We start from the raw sequence: 22,099 nt of genomic DNA on the forward strand, positions 1-22,099 counted from the left end.
TTCAACAACAGATTCCTGTGCTCACCCATTTTGTATACATGCCTATTTATTATATATATATATTTGCCTCAAAAATCTAACCACAAGGTTACTTAGGGTGGGCCCTTCTCTTTGCCATGAATATGTTTAGTTCCAGACTGTTTGAGGCCAAGTAAAAACAACAATTCCTCTCTAACCCACCCAACTCTAGCTGAACTCCAATGCCCACCCCCTCCCCACACTGATAGCAACCTCCTCCCCCAGGGATGATATTTTCTAAGTAGTTTCCTTATCTCCCTCTGGGTTGTATTTACTTTAACCCAGAGAAGTTTGGGATTCGGGCCAGTAGAGCCCAGCAAGTGCCAAGAAGGTCTGTTGGCAAGATCCCGAATTCCACCTGTTCCTTTGGGATAAACCCAGATCCTTCCACGAGCAGAAGGAGGACAAAGCTACCATCATCAAACATAGTTGTCTTCCTCTGTGGGCTGTGTCTCTATCTAATTCTATGGTGCTCACAGTAAGAGAAAATTTACCAATTAAACAAAATAGTTATAATTAGTGACAAAATAAGATCTTCAAAAGCAATAAATTCTACAAGGGACATTGGACTTCAGGCACTTTTAAAGAAGGATATACCCAAAGCTCACATATGCTTTGCACTGTCTCAGAGGTTTCTTATCTCAAATGGGCAATGCAAATGAGTAGAAGATTAAACTTGGATGAAATTGCAGTGGGCTGAATCCTCCCAAGACTCCCTACACACAGCAGGAAGATTGATCCACAGTATCTGTTGCCTTATTTTACTATAGAACCAAAGCCTTGGATAACATGTGACTATTTAATACATGCTCTAAAAGCTGAGGGCCCAGTACAAGAGTTTTCTCCCTTCGAAATTCTCAGACTCTGACAAGTGACTTCTAGGAGTGGAGAGGTCAGAAGTGAGACAAGGTCTGAAAGGAATCCGTGCAGTAGAGAGGGCCTGTCAGTCACAGGAGGAAATGGCGGCCTCTGTTGCACCTTGGCTGTCTCCTTAAACAGTGCTCTGTGTTACATAAACTCCCACCCTGAACCGCTTTCTGGGTGTGCAAATCCTTCCACATAACCCCAGTCAGCTGGGTTTTCATTCGTAGTTGATCACAGGAATTATGCTAAGAAGCGGTATATAGGAAACGGGGGGGGGGGGAAGGGGAGGGGAGTGATGACAGCTGAGGAAGTGATGAACGACAGCTCCTGTCAAAGAAGGAAGTGAAAAAGACAGATGCCTCACCTGCCCAAACAGCGGAGGACGTGCCTGCTGATTGAATCAGGAGATGGTCTCCCCATCACGCTCATAGTTCACTGTTTAAGGAAAGAATGCATTGGACGTATTTACATATACTAAATACATGTAAAATATGATTAATACTTTCATTTAGATTTAAGTATTTAAAAGGAAATAAATGTATCTGAGGAGGCAGCTCAGTTGGTAGATTGCTGGTCTTAGGTTCAGTCCCTAGCACCACGCAGAGCAGACTTAGCAATGGCATGCCTGTAATCCTGAGACACAACCCCCCCCATCTCAGAAACAGCCCCCCAAATCCACAAAAGAGTGGGTGACCCTACACACCAAAATAATAAATGGAGATGAATAGCGGTCACCTGTAGGGGAAATGTCACCTTCAAAGATGTTGGAAAATGAAGTATCATGCTATTAGGACATTATTTATCATTGTTAAAATGTGTTCTTCCAAACTGAGTTAAGAGGTTATGAGAGAGCAACAGGATTTCATTATTATTATTTTTCAAGCCTAGGACAGGGGCAGCTGTAGCTGGGACACAGGCAAAGGTTCCTGAAAACCCATCTTGGCAACCAGAGTTGAGTGGAGACAGGCCTTGCCTGGGGATTGGAGAGCAGAAGGGTGGAGCGGGCTTCGTGGTTTGGAACAAAGACAACTAAGACATGTGGAGGGAAATTGCTGCAGGGAAAGGCATCAGGGTGAGGGGTCAGGGGTCAGGTAAATGTTAGGGTGAGTGTAAAATGTATGACTTCTGTTCAGTAGTGTTTATTGCGACGCTCACATGAACTGTGGAATTCCAAACACATGAGATGTGACTTGAACGTAGCCTGGCCATTAACATCATCCTGGAGAAAATGCAAAAACACTAAGTTACACACACAGATGAGCCTATCTCAGAAGGGCGTGCCTGTCCTCAGTGGACATCTGACAGAGCTATTGGGAGGTTCGCAGTACTGCACTCCAATTTCCCCTTTAACTGTGTGACAGTTCATTCATCTCTTGTTGCTCAGGTCACATGGCCAGGTACACAGCCATCCTCAACCAGATCCCCAGCCAGTCCTCATCTATCCGGACCATCCAGGGCCCTCCTGGGGAGCCCGGGAGACCAGGTTCACCTGGAACCCCTGGAGAACAAGGACCCCCAGGTACCCCAGGCTTCCCAGGAAATGCAGGAGTTCCGGGGACCCCAGGAGAACGAGGTAAGCGGGACTACTTTTCTCACAGGCTATCTCCAGGGAAGGGGACAGTGAATCAGAGTGTGACCATGGAGCTTATACAGTGACAGACTCTGAAATAAAGAATAAAATTAACTCTGCCCTTTTGACTAAATTTCTTATATGTTCTGAGACTGAGACAACTAAGCAACATACCTGTTTATCAGAGTATATCTACTGTGTGACTGAGTAGGGCCAGAAGCCTACCTCATGTCTCAGAGGCTTTTATGTAATTGATAACTGTCTATGTGAGTGCACAGTTTCTGTCTTTTCCATACCTCCCTTGTCCCTCTGTTATGCCCCCTCAGATTCACAAACTTGTCTACAATTACTTTTCTTTGTGTATACAGACATATGCAACTTACCGAGTCCAGTTACATTGCCCATGTGGACCTCTGTGGAGGGCTGACAATGTAGGATTGTGGCACCTGTCACGGGGTTCATGAGTGGCAGTCATTTACTTCCTGTAGTTCCTCCTTTAGCGGTAGAGCCTTGTCAACTTTCTCCTCATCCGTATCGGTATATTGGCTGGTACGATCTTACGCAGGCAACCATATTGCTGAGAGTTCATGGGTGCAGCATCCCTGTCATGTCCAGAGAAGTCTGTTGTGCAATGGTTGTCTCAGTTCTCAGGCTTTTCTGTGATATTCTCTGAGTCTTACTTACAGGGGTGTAGGTAGTATCATATAAATGAACTTAAAAACAAAAAATCACATGATCACTGAATAGGTGTGTTTCTGCTTCTTCATTTTCATACATTTAATTTGTTTTTCTACCTTTCAAAGAAATCCTCTTCCCCTTGGGTTATGCATCTTCTTAGTGCAAGGTTCAGGCTAATCCTCTCCTGTGCATAAACCCCACACTGATCACCCTAGTGCAGAAATAAAGCAACCCCTGAACACGTGGTACATTTACTTCCAGTTTCATGTGCCTCTGACATTAGCTGACAGCTAGAGTGCTGGGCATGAGAGTCAGCGCGTTGTGATTGGCAGTGCACAGTGCTTTTAACTTCATTTCCTCCATGGCTGTCACATTGATTATGGTCTGGTTGTGATTATCATGCAAAGCACAAAGTCAGAAAGAAGGGCTTAATGCCCTTCCAATGCACCAAAGATCTGGCCATCCAAGGGAATGTCCTTCTGCCAACAGGGCACTCTTCAAGGGTGTTGCTGCTAGAGAAACTGTGACTCACAGAACTTAGAGCCAGCACCCAAGCCACTCTCAGCAAGCGACAGTTGACTTTGCTCTTTATGGAAATCTGTACTCTGCTCTCGCCAAATGGAGTCTTTCCTATACTGCAAGATTAACTGAGTGATTAGATCAGAGGAAAATCACCCAGGAGTTCTCAAATGGTAGCTTGACAACCGTTGAGTATATGAATTTCCATGGCATGACTCCATTGTGTGTGTGTGCAATTGAATTTAAATTGAAGCCCTTAGCCATCTGCTCTCCTGGCCCTCCAGTTTTATATAAAAGGAAGCACATGAAGGTACTGAGGCCAAACAAGGCTCAAAGTCAGCCAATGGCAGCACCAGTAGTAAGAAACAGGAGGTTTTGGTTTTTTTTTTCATTGTATCAATTATAATTATCATGATTATTATAATTATCTATAATTATATAAGTCCATCTTAAGAGAGCACTGTTTCATAATGAGGAAAAATACATACTGTTACTCATCAGTATAATAACTGTGAAAGCAAGAGTAAAAGAAACATGGCTGACGGATAGTCTCTAGCACAGGCTTCAAATGAAGCTCTCTCCCTGCTGAGGCTGAAGACACACAGCCTCCTTCCATTGGCCAGTGTTTCATCAGAAGTCCTCCATTTGGTTTCTCTGTTGTAGTTGTTCAAGCTTCTTAAAAAAAAACATGCTGTAGAGTAAAATATATAGAAATATACGTAAGTGAGTGGGGCATGTTGGCCCACAACTTTAATCCCAGCACTTTCAGGAACAGGCAAGTGACTCGTTGAGCGTGGGTGGGCGTGATTTAGTTTCATTTATGTTGATGTGATAAAATACTTTCTTACAAGAGTAATTTAGTACTTTCCCAGAGTAAGAACCCCAGAGAAAGGGTTTTTATCTTAACTCACACTTGCAGGTGACAGTCCATCACAGCAGGGATGTCAAAGCAATGGGAAGTTAAAACAGCTAGTCACTCCACATCTGCAGTCAAGGGCAGGGAGAAATCAATGCACACACACACACACACACACACACACACACACACACACACACACACACACACGGTACTCAGCTATTTTTCTATACTCTTATATAGTCAAGAACCCAAATCAGGGGACAGATACAGACCATTTTGAGACTGAGTCTTCCCACATCAATTAAGGCAGTCAACACAGACTTCTATAGAAATGTCCGTAGACCAAACTTCTCTAAACAGTCCCTCACTGAGACTCTCTTCCCAAGGTTGTGTCAAATTCACACACTAAGCATCACAGGAGATCTTGGATTTTATCACCTCAGTTTTAAAAATACTACTTTGGCATAGTACCTTTGCTTATCTCCTTCCTTTGAGAACTGGCCAAACATTCTTAGCTTGTAGAGAGTACTAGAAAATGAAGGACAGAGACTTGGTCTAAGCAATGAGGGATGGCTTTCCACAGCTCCCCTTAGTAACTCAGGGACTACTTTTGCTCATTCTGGCCGTCTTTCTCTCTGTCTCTTCCTTGACCCTTTGTCTCACTTCATCTCAGACTGTCTGACTCAATTTACAGGGAATCGTAGTCTGCCGGCTCTCTTCTCAGTTAGATTGTAACACAAAGAGGAGCCTAAGAATGGGAGGACTCAGAGAGACCAGCTGAAGTTTCCTTCACACACATCAATGCTGACTGATGGCCTCCATTCTGCCCAGCAGCATGCTTTTGTTATAAAGCCTGGTTTCTCATCTGCTTTCCCTTACCTTACTATAGTCAAAGAAAACGGTTTGTCTGTGGACCAACATTTTCTTGCTTGCTTAGTTCCTCTCATTACACCCTGTACTGCCCTTGGGTGTGGGCTCTTTTTATCAGGATCAAGCTTTACCTTCTTCCTTGCGTCCCTTTAATGCCACAGTCATGTACTGGCTTTTCTGAACTTCTTGGCCTCTTGGGTAACCAACTAGGGTGACCAAAATAGATTTCCTGAATAGTCAATGTATCCGTTCTGTTTCTTACTCCAGTTGTTGAAATGTTCATATCCACACTGGTATCTTGAATTGAAAACAGAATATAACCAGGTCAACCATGAGTTTCTTTCTTTATTTGAAATGAGTTATTTACTCGGGATGAGATCTTTTTAATTTACTCAGAAAGAATCAATAAAATGTGTTAACTTCTGACTTCATTGACAATTCCTCTAATTCTATGATTCTTCAAATAGTTGGATCAAGGCACCATCCAACTCAGTATTTTCATTTTTTATTTCTCCCAGTTAAAACTGAATTTCATATTTGGTATATTTCCTACAATAAATCAGCAAAGTTTTATTCGGCACAGGGATTTTGTGAGGTTTTGTGGCTTCTCCATGTGAGAGATAATATTATTATTTATGGCTGGAATTTATTCAGCATCAAACGCCTCTGCCAATAGTTATCATGGACCAACGCACACACTACCTCATCCAAAAATTGGGAATGGCCCAGAGATGAAAGAAGGATGTAATAATGCTGAGTTATAGGCTGGGGGTGACAGGGGCCTTGAGATGTGTAGAAGTAAAGGTTTTCAGGTTTTAGAGAAGGATGTAAGTGTGGACTTTGATAAGAAAGAATGTTGGTAAATATGGAGCAAATACCTTGTGCTCATTGGCCAGCACACTATTTATTAAAAATAAAAATCCCATGAGATCAGGATTAGCTCCGTTATTTTTGTGATGTTGAAGGTCAAATCCAGGACCTTCCATATGCCGGAAAAATGTTTAACCACTGAGTATCATTCCAGTGCTGAATTAGCATACGTGTATGTGTGGTGTGTGTGTGTGTGTGTGTGTGTGTGTGTGTGTGTGTGTGTGTACATACATGTTTTGGGGGTGCACACACACATGTATATAGGTAAAAGTGGAGGTCAGACAACAATGGCCACTGTTACTCAGGTATTATCCATCCTGCTTTTATGAGATATCTTACCCTCCTTGCTAAGTATGTTAAGGTGGTTGATCAGAACTCCAGGGATCTCTTGCTTTTGCCTCTCTGGTACTGGGATTACAAGTCATGACACTGCTTACTCCTCCTTTGTCTTCTTCTCCTGTTTCCTTTCTTGTACTTATTCTTCCTTTTCCTCCTCCTTCTCCTCCTTCTCCTCCTTCTCTCCCTCTTCCTCCCTCTTTCTTTTGTTTTTCTTCTTCTATGAGTTCTGAGAATCCAACTCAGATACTTGCGTTTGCAAAGCAAACACTCTACTGACTGAGCTATCATGCTAGCCTGTTTTGTTTTGAGCCTGTGCTGGCTTTGAACTTGCTATGTAGCTGGGGTTAGTTGTGAATTCTTGATCCTCCTAAGTGCTGAGATTACAGATGTGCATCACTATACCCATATACCCAACAAAGCTCTATTTTAGGTGATGAAACTGCAGCAAATATGTAATATTAACTGTTCAAAGTCACTGAGCAGAACAACCGGGTCTATATTTCACTGAAAGGATTTTTTCCTAGAGGTGCGTACACATTGTACTTCCACATAAATGCCAGTGATTGATCAGGGAATGCCCTCAAACAAACACAAGTGAAAGGACATGGCATTGTTCAGATGCCATACGTAAATGACAGTCCATCTGAGAGACCAAGAAATGGCATGGAGGCAGTGATGGCTGCTGCATACTAAGATAACCTATGTTTGTAACACAGGTGATACACTGTTCAAAAATAGACCCAGATCTGATACTGGGGAGGTTTCTTGTGTTCACTATTCCTGTGATTTAAAAGTTAGCTGTGAGAGCTACAGATAAATTTGACAGATGGTGTTTGTTATCAATGACAGCATCACAGTAACTCTCAGCCAAGATTGTCACAATGGAAAGGATCATTGAGAAAACTCTTAATGTCCATGCATCCTGCTTTAGTTCTGGAAAAAAATAACCTCCATGGGCCAGACCAGCTTGAGTAGAGAGGGTGTGTAAATGAGTTTTGTTAAGATTTGCTGCTTGGCAGTTGAATATAATAAGTCTTCCTGTGACCATTTTTATTACCATTGATAGTCAGTTGTATGGCACATGTTATTTATTTCCATTGCTATTAAGAATCAACCAAAATACATTTTGTTCTCTTCTCCCCATTTTGCATTTTTTGAGAGGTGAATACAGATAGGTTTCCCTCTTCTCATGCAATGAGATGTAGTGTAACTTGGACTCCCTTTAGAACAAGTCCTCTCTCTGCAAGTCTGATGGGATTGTCCTAACGTACTGTCTCTTTAAGATGTTTGGCATTGGATTTTCTTTCTCTTTTCTTTTTTATTTTAATTTTTCTTTCTCCAGTGGATGGGTGTTCAGTTAAAAGCACTGAGCCCACAGTGACGTCTAAAGTGGAAGATGTGACATCAACAAGGCTTGTAAGCGCAGAGGCTGAACTAGGCTGGGAAACCATCTCAGGATGGCTTCCACACAGGGCATCTGGTGCCCAGGGTGGCCATGGGGGATCATCTCCTCAACAGGGGACTCTCCATGGCAGTGGGTCATCACTTTCCCCAGAGCTGGTGGTGAACAACAGAAAACAGAGAGTTCACATTGCCTTTCTGGGCTAAGTCTCAGAAATTCAAGCTTTTACTTCTGCCATCCTCTGTCTGTCAGAACCAGTGGTGGGAGTCAGAAAGTGCAGTTCATGTTGAAGTACAGGGAAGTAGGATCAGTCAGTTAAGTCCATTTTGGAGGGAGACAAAATCATGAGTCATTATTTAACTTATCATCCTCCTAGATTAAACCCACCCATGGGTAGCATGACCTCCTTCGTACTGCTCCCTTCCCCTGGTCCCCCTTCCCCAGAAGATACAACTTTTCAGGCACTGAGAAAAGAAGGGGATAAGAATGTTCACTCCACTATGCCAACTTTTACCCTTCATTTGTGTGGTTTTCTCTCTTATATCCTTTAATAGCATTTAATTACAGATGCATTCTCTAAACACATGAAGGTTTTTTTTTAATTTTTAAAAATATTTATTTATTTATTTATTGTAAGTACACTGTAGCTGTCCTCAGACACTCCAGAAGAGGGCGTCAGATCTCGATAGGGATGGTTGTGAGCCACCATGTGGTTGCTGGGATTTGAACTCCTGACCTTCGGAAGAGCAGTAGGTTGCTCTTACCCACTGAGCCATCTCACCAGCCCCAGTTTGTTTTTTTTTTAAAAGGCCATTGTCAAATTGAAATCAGATCAAATTATGTCTTTCCAACCATAACAAAAGCAGTAAAGCAGTATAAATAAAAGCCTCTTTTTGCCATGAAAGCCAATATACTTATTTTTTTTTACTTAAAAAAAATTAAAAATCTTACCATGTAGACAGCAGTTCCAAACATATATTTAATAAATCAACAGACTGCTTCCTCCCTCATGAGTGTATGACATGCATCATTAGCACCCAGGTGGAACAGACTGTCTTGCGTTGGATTTTAGTGATTTCACTTTTGTTAATTCTAGCTCACCGAGGAGACTCTGTTCTTGTCAAGGAACGTATGCTCTATTTCCCCAGGCCGCCTGAAATTCAATAGTTCTTTCATAAATCTTAGATGATGCATGGTGCTGATTGCTTGCTGGCTAGCTTCATGGCTGCTATTGCTGAATCACTCTAGCATCACGGTCAAATTGGAAGCCCAGGCTGTTGTGTGTATAGTGTGTTTGTGGTGGAGACAGCATGTAAGTGAACCATTGCTACAGGTGAATGAAGTGAGCATCATGTCTCAAGTTGACATTGTTTTTTAGGAGATTTGATTACACCAGGTACAAACAGCTGGGTATCAAACAGGAGGAAGGGAAGGAAAGAAGGAGGAACAGAGGCAGCGAGGAAGGAATTCCTTTTAATTAAACCATACCTTTCCATTTTCTAGATTTTTTTCAGGGCTTGAACACAATAAATAAGTGCACAGGAAACATAACAAATCCTACTTTGGATGATAAAACTAAAGTCGTTTAGCTCTGATAAACTCGTTTTTGTGGGCTTTTGGATGTGGTATCTCAAAAAGTAAATATATTCATGATGAAATCAGTGTATTCCAAATGCACATTTTAAAAGTGGGCTAAAACATATATAGAAAAGGCACAAGCATTGGCCTTTCCAGTTTCCTTTTTAAAAAGATTTAATGTTGGCATTAGACACCTAGGTAAATATAGCAAAGTAGCTTCATTTTTTTTTTTTGAAGTTCTTTGGAAAATTGGGAAAATATAATGAGCTTCCTTATACACAAAATGTGTTCATTCAAAAAGAAGTCCTGTTGATTTTTAACACATTTTTATTTTAAAAATTTGTAGACTTATCCCAGTTCTCTGATATTTCGACCCGTGGGATTCAGTTATTCGTGGGTGTGAGGGGGACCACACCTGGAAGGAAATGGGAGGAAAAGAAAGAGAGCCGGAGGACCAAGTAGATTGAACCTATCAAGGTCTCGTTTATTAAGCTGAGGTGCTTTCTTTTTAAAGCATACATCTCAGAAAATAGGGGAGGGGTCGAGGGAGAGTTATACAAAGAACAAGGGAAAGGACAACTGCTGACATGGGGGCTGAAGTCAGGCGCCAAGCAACAGGTACTTTGCATCTTATCTCCGGAGCCTTTATCCTCCTCAACAGCCTTGGGTGTCAAGCTGGGCTCAGGCACAGCTCATGTCCTTGGTGTTAGGAAGGGAATAAGGAGGAAGGGGGTGGCAACCAGCTCTTAACACAAGGCCCTTTGACTTGTCAAGGAGATTGTGAAGGGATCACTTTCTCACAGGATGGTCTCTGACACTCTGATATAATTCTTTTCAATCCCAGAGGTAGATTTGTTCAAGACTTGGTTGAATTTTCCCATTAACTACAAATAACATGAGTTCTTGACAATTTGTGCTGTAGATGATGTCATGCTGTTTAAGGAGGGATGTTGATGTTTTGGAGAGGAAAGTGACAGAGTAGCCTTTGCTCTGACACTCTTAAGCACCTGTGGGGTCACAAAGTGAGTGCAAACCCTCATAGCAAAAGGCTGGGATTTCTGGTGCCTGACCTGACCTGTGTTCCTTTTGCCATCCATGTACCTAGCTATGACCAGGTAACCTACAGCTTGACTGGCAACTGTATCTGTATCTTTTTCCATTTCTCCTCTTCCTTTTGCTGCACCTCCCCTCACACCCTCACACCCTCTTTTTTTTAACTGTCCCTGCACTTCAAAGGCTTGATAGTGACTTTTTGCTCTCGACAATTTATAGGTCGCATCTCTACATAGTTTCCCCCTCCCTTGGGAATAGCTAGGTTTATTATTAATGTACTATTGATGGACATAAGACACAACAGACCCCTGCCCCAACAAGGAAGTTGAAAATATATGAGCAAAAAGAGTCTATGCCAGATATGCTGGTGAGTCAGAAACCATGTGACATGCCATCTCTGCTTTGGTACCCAGAAGAGAATGTGAGACTGTGAGACTTGCACAGCTTCGGAGAGTCCAGGGTCATTTTGGGAGGAGTCCTTGGGGTACTGCTTTGTAGAACCCAATGGGAATGGTGTACCTTTCCCAATCTTTCCTTGGGACATTAAACTAAGGCCTAGGCCAGACTCAGAGCTTCTGACAACTGGAGATGAAAAAGTCTGTTCCCTTGACTCCAGTTCAGATGTGTGGGCCTCGGACAACTGCTTAAGCTCCATCTCACCCCTTCAATATAGGAACCAAAGCCTATTGTCTCTTTTGGTCATCATCAGTGAGTCAGCCAAGGCTTCCAGAGGTTCCTCCTTAGCGTGGGGGTCTGTCTTGAATGCTGTATTAGCTCCCTGAGCTGCTCAAGGGTGAACCCAGCTTTGCTACCGGTGGAAGACAGACTCCGATTGTCTCCATCTCAGTTTCTTCTATCATGGCTGCGGCTCACTTGAGTTCCCTTCTTCAGTTTTCTCTATGTAGTGTTTTAAGACCTCCTAATATCCATCTTACCTTTGAACTTAATCCTGTCTCTGTTAAATTCACTTTCCCAGCAAGGTCTAGAGTGGTTTGTATTTTCTTGGCAGGGTCCTAAGTTATAAACAACCAGATGCTAACATGAAAAAGGCAAGAGGGAGAAATCTTTAGGAAGGCTCATTTACATCTAAAACAACTCCGTAGTTTCTATCCTTGGTCACTCTCACACAAAGTATAGAGCCCCATATGATCTTAAGTCATCCTCTGAACCAAACACATGGAAATAGGAGAGCCCCAAAAGATGCATTGTGCTGAGTGTTCAATGCATCTTTGAACACTCAGCACAATGCACCAAGAAAGACACTCTGCCTTTTTTTAAGTGGTACCAAGTACCCTGTACCTTTCAGACACTAGAACCCACACCACAAGAAGGACAGACTACACTTGGATCTCATTGCCAGCATCTCCCTGGCAACAGACAAATAGAACACAGCTGAAGCCTTGCTTCATAGTCGCTGGCTTCTTAGTATAATGACATTGAAAGCATTCCCCTGACCTTGCATATCTGCCCAGGCAGAAATCCCAGGAATTTCTCCAAGTGTCTCAACTCAGGAAGAAGTGAATCTGCTCCTTAGAGTTGCATGAGATTCCTGCCTGGAGTGCTTGGGGGTAGCCAACGGCACAGAATGGAATAAAATATTCCAAGTTGAAGGCCAATGGGCCAAAGAAAATAGGAAACAGACAGCAAAGGGCCAGACATAGGACATGTAGTCAGTGAAAGTCAGATAAATTCTTTCAAGTTCAACCCCAGTCCTACTCAGAGCTGAAGGCAAGTGGGCAACAGGACACTTGGTAATAAACTCACAGCTGACTGCTGAGTTGAAGGTAGAGGGACCATGTAGACCATTCAGTGGGCAGCTGGGAAAGCACAACCCTAATAAGAACCAACAAACCCCAGGTCCAGCATCAGGGGTAGAGGATGCATTTGGCAGTGCATAGAAGTGCACATCCCAGCATGCTTCAGTCGAAACCATGATTCTGTTGTCCTCCTTAAAGCCAGGAAACTTGGCCTCAGTTTTACAGCTCTCTTTCAGGGCTAGTAGTAGAATCAAGCCCCATTAGTGCTTGTGAAGACTAAAAATGAGCTTGATATGTGAACCACCTGGCATTTCTATCTGGTGAAGTAGTGTTTAAGAATACCTTATACACTATCAGCCATATTTTTTCTTATCAATGCCTACAGTGGAATTGGCATTCACCAATTGTAGTTTGACAATCTTTTACAAAATATTTTATAATATATATTAATCGCCAACATGTACAACCAATTTAAGCTTACCCCTGACTAGCTTACAGATGAACGATACTCAGACTATAGTTATTTTATTTGGCTTTGACAAATACTGGGGATAACCCCTAATCTACTTTTCTAGCTGCTGTCCTGGCTACCTCCCCAGTGGTGTACCCTAGCTGTGACTCCTAGCTACCTGCTCATGGCCCATCTCCCCTCATGGTGGCTTCCTCCCCTCTCCTCATACTTCCTCCTTCTCCTGGTCTCTCCTTACCCTTCTCTCTTCACTCCCCTCCACACCAGATAACTCAAAACCCACCTATTTCTAATCCCTCAAGTAATTGGCTGTAACCAATTCTATTTAACCAATAATTGAAAATCAAGGAACAAGGTTTGCACAACAAAATCTTGTATACATGAGAATTTACTTGTAGGCCCAGACCTTCTGGTACAGAATTTAGTGTTACAATGCACAGCAGCAGGCCAAACATCAACAATTAATAACAAAGAATTAATTTTAGTTTTTGACGCAGTGTCTCTCATACAGCTCAGGCTGCATCAAACTCACTGTGTCACCGAGGTTGACCTTGAACTTATGATCCTCTTAACTATAACTCCAAGTGCTAGGATTACAGACACACAGGGAACTAGAAGGGTAAAAATCGGTTTTGAGCTGGGAATTAGAGTTGAAGCATCAGCCTCAACTTGACTGTTCATCCCTTAGTGATCATGGGTGCTTAGTTACAAGTATCTGAGTGTTGGTTTAGGCAGGCCCTCATTTAGTTGCTGTCCATAAATCCTGGGCCACCTTTTCACTGTGAGACTCTCACTTGGTCTGATACAAAAGAGCTAAATAAGGTTTGGTGACAGCAGTCAGAAGGCTCTTAGTGTGGGGGCAAGATGGACACAAAAGGAAGCAATTAGATGTGGTCAGAGATTGAAAAGACTGTAGGGAAGCCATGAGAGTAGAAAATTCATCATTTGTCCATCAACAAACCTTTTTGACTTGTGTGTCATGTGGAAGACACAGAGTGCTGGGATGTAGTCACAATAAGATGGACAACCCTTGACCTGTTGGACCCATTGTGGCTCTGCTTGTTACAATTAGGACGAAGGGTTGAGTTGAAACTTCAAAATGAGGAATTGCTGGACACTTGGGGCATTTTGGGAGGGAATATCCCCTGTACTAAGGAAGGCCAGCTTCTTCCTAGAAAGGACACTGGCATTGAGCTTGTGGGGCCTCATTTCGTTGTTAAATGGTCTCACTTTCAGCCTTGAAAAAAAGGAAAAACCTAAAACCTTTGTTATGGACTGTAACTGTTGTGCTCTGTAAAGAATATCTTTGTGTCATGAGCAGCTGCAGACTCATGTTTTAGGACTCTTGATTCTCTTGCCTTTTATCCAGGTCTACAAGGCTTGCAAAGGCATCTCTTGGTCTAACTTTGACCCTTTAATTTCACTTCTTATTAACTTATTAATGGAGAGATGGAGGCAGGGAGGGGGCGGGATACAGTTTAGTTCAGGTGTGATAACGATGACTAATCTCCATTATGTGAATCATATGTGTACACAGACAAATATTAAAACATACTAGTCTAAACCTAGAGGAGTGTGGAGTTTACAAAAACTTGAAGGACAATAAAACCAAAATTTCCCTACCAATATAGCTTTGTATCTTTACAACTTTTGTTTTTCTGAGGCATTTCCATGGGGTGGATATTTTCGTGAGGTTCTCTATCTGTTGTTATTACTTGCATTTTAGATAGCACCAAATGATACTTACTTTTCTCTCTTGATTTCCAAAATCAAAGCAGCCAGATTTTCCAGTTTGTATCTCCTTTGCCTTTTTCTTTCTGATGAGTAAGTCAGGAAAGGGGGTTGCTGTTGCTCAGGATTCTTTCCCGGAGGTCCCTTCCAGCTAATTTCTTTTGCTAAGAGCGAGTCAAGATGCTCCTGCAACTTAAGGTCATAAGGGGTCTGAGTCACTGGGTAGATGCTAGTGAGGAACAGCTTCGGGTTAGTCATCCATGGTTTCTTCTGTTTAATTCCTTCGCTATCAGAGGCTCCCCACACAGGTAGCCATGGGACTCTGACAGAAGAAGAGGAGAATGTCTCTAAACATGGAGATTCATTTTAGGCCCCAAACCCTGAGAAGTAGGAACCTTCACCAGCTGAGATGAACTAACTCCAGATAGCTTCTAAACTCATATGCAGCATGCTGTCTACAGGGGGGTTCGATCTGCAGTTTCTGCAGAGGCTCATGGTTTCAGTGCTTGCCTGACACTTGTTATTTGTAAAGTAGACTTTAGGTGGTGGCTAGGGATTTGGAGGTTATAGCTAACCCTGGTTCCAGCCAGATTACTTTGTTTTGTGGTTTACCACAGTGTGAGCAGGGTCTGCCGCACGAGTCTGCCACCATGAATTCTGCCATGGCCTTTCCAGTGAGAAGGACCATAGCTCCTTAACCTGTGAGCCCTGAAAACCCTTGTCTCCTTTAATGTGCCTCTGTTTGGTACTTTGGTCACTGTGACACAAAAGTAACACACTTACAAAGGGGGGTTTTCTGTCTGGCAGCTTGGTTAGCAACTGGGCATGAGGCGAAGCCTATTGGAGTTAGTTGCATGCCTTCAAAAGTCAAGGAGATGATAGTTATCTTTCAGAAATCTTTACGTCCCTGTGAGCTTCTCAAAGGGAGATCACAATTGGATGTGTGCATATTGGGCATGGGTTGGATGGTGTTTGGTGTCCAGGGCAGTGACAGAAGTGCTGTCCTTTATTGGGATCACTTAGCACCGCCAAGGCCATGTGCAGTAGGAATGGGTGTTGTGAAGTGCCATAGTAGTTGGCTCATTAGATGATTGCTACTCAGAAAGGAGAGATTTTTATATCAGTGATACCATGGTATTTGGACCCCAGGAGATAATTACTAAGATTGCAGAGTATAGCCAAACTGCATAGCCAATCATTATACATGCATTATTTAAAAACTGTTCACCACTAGCTGCTTTCCTCCTTAGTCATTATTTCCAGAACAAGGACTATACCAACCCTTTCCTTTTTTAAAACTTAGAAGCTAAGATGTTTAAACACTATTTCCAGCTGTCGGAATTCTTGATTATTACTTCAAATTTGTCTATAGTGAATATGTATTACACTTACGCTAAGGAAAGGCTATTGTAACTTGAACTTGTAAGTCCTTTATGATACCACTACCTATCACATTTACTATTCTAATTGACTGACACTTCCCTCCAGTCTCAGTCCATTAGACACTACTTAAAGAGAGCATTGTTAAAGAGAGATGCTGCTTTGCACCCCAATCTTCCCAAGCATTGTTGCACCTGAACACTGTGTAGCAGAGACGCTGTTATGTGAGCTGTGGAACCTGCTACTAATACAATACTAGCCTGTCTTGGATTGAGGCCAGTACATCTAAAGAGGCTATCACCCATCCAGCGGTCTTGCTGTAGAATATGATTGGATAAGGATGTGCCAGAGTATATTGACTGTGATGATATTTTACCTGTTTGAGTTGTGTGGTTTATTAAATATACTGAAGATCGAGACAGGGAGGGTAGTATACCCCACCATTCAGGAGGCAGAGGCAAGCAGATCTCTGTGAGTTCGTGGCCAACCTCATCTACAGAGTGAGTTCCAGGCCAGTCAGGACTACATAGTGAGAAGCTGTCTCAAAAAAAAAATACTGTAAATTATTTGGAATGAGAGGTCTGCCCAGTGGAAAAGAAACTCAAATAGGTTCAGACGTTTATGGGATTGAATCAGCCAAATCAAACACAGGCTTTGCTGAGGCTTCCAACTTCTTAATGGAAAGTCATGCATGTCAGATCTCTGTTGTTTAATTATAATTCATGCCTTTCGAAGTTATATTATGGGGTGGAGCCAAAGGAAAATGTTAGACACGTCCACTTGTGATTCTTATTGTACTACTTGTGGATTGCCAACTGCGTACACCGAGGGGTCTGCTGTGCGCAATGGCAGGCCTGTTCCTGGCAGGCCGAAACAATTCAGTAGGAAGGAGGGGGAAAATATCGCTGCAATGTGACCACCTGTAATGTGATTTTGTATAAGCTCACCATGTCAGAGTTTAACCTGAAATCTTATGATACCTGTCACCTTAAACTGTCTCCGTCATCCTCACCAGAAAAGTACCTTTGTAAAATATAAATTCTAAGATTTAATTCTGAAGGCAACTTTTGTCTGCCTCCCCCTTTTTGAAACAGGTCTAACTGGTGTCAAAGGAGAGAAAGGAAATCCAGGCATTGGAACTCAAGGCCCAAGAGGTCCCCCTGGGCCAGCAGGTAAATCTTTCTACCTAACAGAAATTATAAGGCATAAATCTTTATGATCACTTCAAAGGTCCAGAAAATAGTCACATTCCATCCTTATGTCAGCTGGAATAACTATATTTCTCATGTATTTTATTGCAAGGCCAGTGCACTGGTTACAGTCCACCCATTATGTCAGTCTCAAAGGTTACAGCACATTTGGTTTTGTTTTGCTTGAATGCACTAAGTGAGGTTATAGCAACAGATAGATTCCAAGTGCTTGGTGGCACAAGGAAGCGTTACTTTACATTTGCATATGTGTTTGTGTCTGAGATAAACACTCCCCCAAGTTTAACCACATGATGTCGATCATGAGTTACCCTCCAAGAAAAAGATGTGGAAGGCCCATCAATCTCAACTTCTTAAATATTATGATGCCTTATATCCAGTTATACTCCCCTTGGCTGGAACTTGTCACACAGCCTCAGCTGACCTGGAAGGGAGGCATGAAATCAAGAGAAACCCAAGGGAATTTGGAGAACATTGGTAGTTCCTGCGGTGGTTGTCTTGCCAAATGAGCTTTGTGGAAGTTTTGAGTCTTGAGTACAATATCATGTTTTTCAAATTATCTCCAGATGAGCCGAGTTGTCACTGGAAACATGGGCTTGTGTCTTATTGTATTTATAACCCCCCTCTTAGCTTATTGAGTCAAAAGCTTATAGACTTTTCTTTCCAACGCGACAGTGGTTTGGGAATACATCTCTAAGCCATAGCCCCAAGGCAATGGGTCCATCTTGATTGTAAATCCTCCTAGCAGTTGTGTGAGGAACTGGTATCATGGGTGGGTGGTGAGAACTGCCCGGCTGAAATTGAACGGACCTGGAGACATCACATTACTCAAACAGCAAGGGCTACTTGCATCTATATCTCATTTCAATGCGAATCGAGTGGGATTTCATTTTTTTTTATGGTTGGAGTATTTCATATACACACATAATTTGTTTTGATCAAATTCACCTCCATTCCCTCTCAGATTTTTGCTTATCTACTCCCCCTAAAAGCCACTTTTCCCTTCTAATTTCAATTTTTAAAAAAAGCTACCAGATCCACTTAGTGCTTCCTATATGTGCTCAGATGCAGTAGCCTCTCAAGAGCCACTTTCCTGAACAAACAAACAAACAAACAAACAAACTGATGTCTGCTCTCACCACAGCCATGAGCTGCCAATACCTCCTCACCAAGGGGCGGGGCTTGAGTGACTTTATTTCCAGTTGAAGAACACCTTTTAATCAAAGGAAAACCAGGCCTAAAATTCAGCAGGCATCCAAAACAAAAACACTAAGCCAACAAATTTCTTGAATTCAAAAACAATTTTTTAAGCACCCCTTATTTCCATTCATAGTTCTTAATTGATGTAAGATGGCCTAAGGAAATTTAGACTAATGTGCTGGGTCCAATTTTAAACTACATCCCCATTTGTCTCTTCCAGGATCATGTTTTTAGACCTTAACTAATTTAATTAGCTGAAATCATAAGCCGGTACTAATTTACCCAACAATTTTAGCTTTCTGAGGTTGTGATTTGAGTGTATTCATGGGTGTGCACATGTGTGCTGGCCCTCAGATTGGGTTCATGAGGAGCCGTGTTGGAAAACAGAGCTCCATTGAGAAAATAGAGTTTTGAGATGGCCTCTTCCGTCTCCCACAATGCTCAAGGGGACATAGAGAAGAATACATTTTGCTCCTAATTCTGGAGCTGATTACAGGCATTGTCTTTGAGGAGGACATGTGATTCTGGTATGATTTGTTGCCCAGGGATTCTAGGGAAAAGAATGCAGTGAATATAACAGCTGAATCCCCCAATGGTTGAGACATACGAGGTTGCTTCTTTTAAAGTTAATTTACTTCATGGTGGTCTCAAAACTTACTCTATTGCTATAAATGACAAACTCTTCGCCTTTGGTTGCTTCCCAGGACCTTCAGGGGAAAGTCGTCCTGGAAGTCCTGGGCCACCTGGCTCTCCTGGACCAAGGGGTCCCCCGGGCCACCTGGGAGTACCTGGACCTCAGGGTCCTTCTGGCCAGCCTGGGTATTGTGACCCCTCCTCGTGCTCTGCTTATGGCGTTGGAGGTAAGTGCCAGTCTCTTGAGGGCTTTGCCCAGTTATACAATGGTTAATACTAACCTGTGTGTGTGTGGGGGGGTGGTGGTGGTGGAAATTAAACAGGGAGGGCAGCAGAACCTGGGCTCCATACTCCCTTACATCATCTTTAGAGTGCAAATTACTGCACAGTCTACTCACATCCCTTAGGAGAGACTTAAATAACACCGCAGCCATGTTTTCTTTGCTTCTAAATGTTGATTTCTGGACTGAGGATATAGCATATTGGTAGAGCATTTGCCAAATGGTGACCCATAAAGACTTGGCCTCCTAGTGGGTCACTTGTCACATATGGTTGAACATTTAGATATTTTCCATGCTGTTTCTGTTATGGTGTGCCCGTGACCTCCTGCAAAATTTCACTCTCTGTTTAAGTTCTCCCCCCATAATAAGCGAGGTCCCCAAAATTCTTTTAGATGACATCTGCCCACCATGTGACAAGAAAGGTCTTAAGATCAAAGTTGCCAGCTGTTTTTGCTTCATCACTAAGTGATAGGCTGAGATTTTGAGAGCTGAAGCATCTCCCACACATGGCAGCAGTCTGCCTGCTCACCCTGGGGCCTTTCTGAATTATCGAGAGAGAGGTTCAGAGACCCGCTCTAGGTCTGTGAGGAGATTAGTCAGCAAATGCACGTTTTTCCTTTTTAAGAGAAATTTAACCTTAGTTGCCAGAGAAATTGGTCCAAGTTTTGTTGATGTGTTTTTTTTTTTTTTTTTCTGTTCATCTTTTCCCTCCCTGTCCTCTCAAATCTGTCCCCTGTCCCTTAAGATCTCATCCCGTACAATGATTACCAGCACTGAAGTGCTAATCCTGCCTTTGGTTGCATTGGCCTGGGGATTTGGCTATGGATACACAAGTGGTTCACCACCACTACTAAGCTCCTGCCCCTGACTGTGGTCACCTCTTTCCTCTCTCACCTGCTTCTCCATCTCAGACTTTCAAGTCCCCTGCCTACCCGGCTCCAGACATGCTGGAGTGATAACATTGTAACAAAGTATAACAAAGTGCAACAAAGTAACATAAATCAACCATAGTAGAACCAGACTTCCGGTCAATCTGAATGGAGGTCTGGGCCTCTGAACCAAGACTCTATCCCAAAGGCCACTTTACTGAGGCTCTATCCTGTTCCACACAATAGGATGAGTATCTTCCTCCTGGCTCTTTTGCTCCACCTCCCTCTCTTGGCATCCCCTTCTTTCCACTCTCCCCTGGTGATGGACTTGTAACACGAGACTGGGTTTTTAATTTTATATTTTCTTCTACGATTCTACTGTATTTCAGGGTTTCTTTTGTAAATAAAAAACATCCGGTATTTAAGCAATTGGCCATGGTTCCAGTTTTCTAACTCCATTGTTTAGTTTGTCTTTCTCTTCCTCCTTTTAACAACTATAAAGCCTCCTGGGGAAGCGGCATAGCAGGCTCGGCAGTGAGTGCTTTCTCCTCACACATTGCACCTCTCTGCTTTATTGACCAAATCTGTGTCCCTAAGGACCCAGATAGGGGAGATTATCCATTTATGGTTCCTGGGCCCCATCAGTACCCCACCCCCACTTTTCCTCTTTAGTGTCCCATCCTGATCAGCCTGAGTTCACACCGGTCCAGGACGAGCAGGAGGCCATGGATCTGTGGAGCGCAGGCATCTGATGACCTCAGGAGACATTTGAAGAGCAGGGGCAGGCCCTCTTCTGGAGCTTCACTTACCAAATGCTGTCACGTGGTTTGTCCTCTACTTTGCAGAGGGAGGCAGGGCTGATGGTATGGGGTATATTTCCTCTGTGGATAACGTCAATATTACCGTTTTTTAAAAATTGTGTTTTGAAACCGCCCCTTTCTGTGACACTGTTTTAACTGTACACCAGTTACTTTGGACTTCTTCCAATGAAGAGTGCTGAGAAGGATACACCCTGGAGTGTCTTCTCTGTTACATCATTTCAAGTTGTAAAATTAATAAGAGAAGCGTGGTTATATCAGAGGGAATTTGGGGCCCTATCAGCAGAAGAGCGAATTCAGAGATTCCCAGTTTATACCACTGTCCCTGTACCCATGTCAGTGACCTTGCTGGTAATTGAATAACACCATCACTGAGGAAACTACCTCCTACTTGTTTAACCTGATCTGTCTAACTCATAGATTACTCAGTAACTGGTTTTCACGGGTGTTCAGAAATAAGAGCTAGAATATAGCCTTTCTCGATTCTGTAATTAAAAACAAAACCATAGAGTCTGTTTTCCAGTAGTCTTGATTCGTATAAAATAATGACTTCCTTCCAGTTCCGATGCAGAAAAGACCCATCTTTTGGCAGATCATTTGTCCAGGAGTGTGTTTCAGGGCTTGCCTCTCCTCGACTTACAGGGATTGCTTTGTAAATGCAGATATGTTTTTGAAGACTTGTTTTTATCCTTTTTTTTATAAGCAAATAAAAACTTAAAACACCATGTGTGGATTCTTTTAACTTCTGAAACTTCTGAACGTCACTGTCAGCCTTTGTGGTCTTGGTTGACTGTCGATCTCAAAAGGAACAGCTGTGGTCCTGTAGCTAAACATTTATTCTACCTCTCACTCCTTCATCCCTTTGTCCTCAGTGGTTAAGACAGTGGTTAGCCACAGAACGCCCTCCTCTGTGTAGAAGACATCCTGTCTGTACTAAGACATCCCTGAAGACCTCTAAGGCAGTGCTTCTCAGTCTTCCAATGCTGCCACCCTTTAATACACCTCCTCTTGTTGTGGGGATCCCCAGCCATATCAGTATTTTCTTTATAACTGCAATTTTGCTACTGTATGAGTCATAATTTAATACCCTTGTTTGCAGATGGTCTTAGGTGACTCCTGTGAAAGGGCCATTG

The 22,099-nt window shown here is 42.7% G+C and overlaps 1 protein-coding gene across 3 annotated transcripts in view; it reads left to right on the forward strand.

The window, feature by feature from the left end:
• Col14a1 (collagen, type XIV, alpha 1) overlaps positions 1–21,691 on the forward strand; it is a 213,160-nt gene extending 191,469 nt beyond the window's left edge. For 2 of the 3 annotated variants that reach the window (NM_001368422.1, NM_181277.4), the window contains exons 45-48: positions 2,267–2,455; positions 17,052–17,129; positions 19,070–19,225; positions 20,821–21,691. In NM_001368422.1, coding sequence (NP_001355351.1) covers positions 2,267–2,455; positions 17,052–17,129; positions 19,070–19,225; positions 20,821–20,900 — 503 coding nt within the window. In that variant the 3' untranslated portion in view covers positions 20,901–21,691. Of the gene's footprint in view, positions 1–2,266; positions 2,456–17,051; positions 17,130–19,069; positions 19,226–20,024; positions 20,578–20,820 lie in introns of those variants that run through there. The other variant, XM_006520385.4, reaches the window with a different exon arrangement.
• Positions 21,692–22,099: the final 408 nt, after the last annotated feature.

This window comes from Mus musculus, chromosome 15, assembly GCF_000001635.26.
Source record: "Mus musculus strain C57BL/6J chromosome 15, GRCm38.p6 C57BL/6J".
Lineage (NCBI taxonomy): Eukaryota > Metazoa > Chordata > Mammalia > Rodentia > Muridae > Mus > Mus musculus.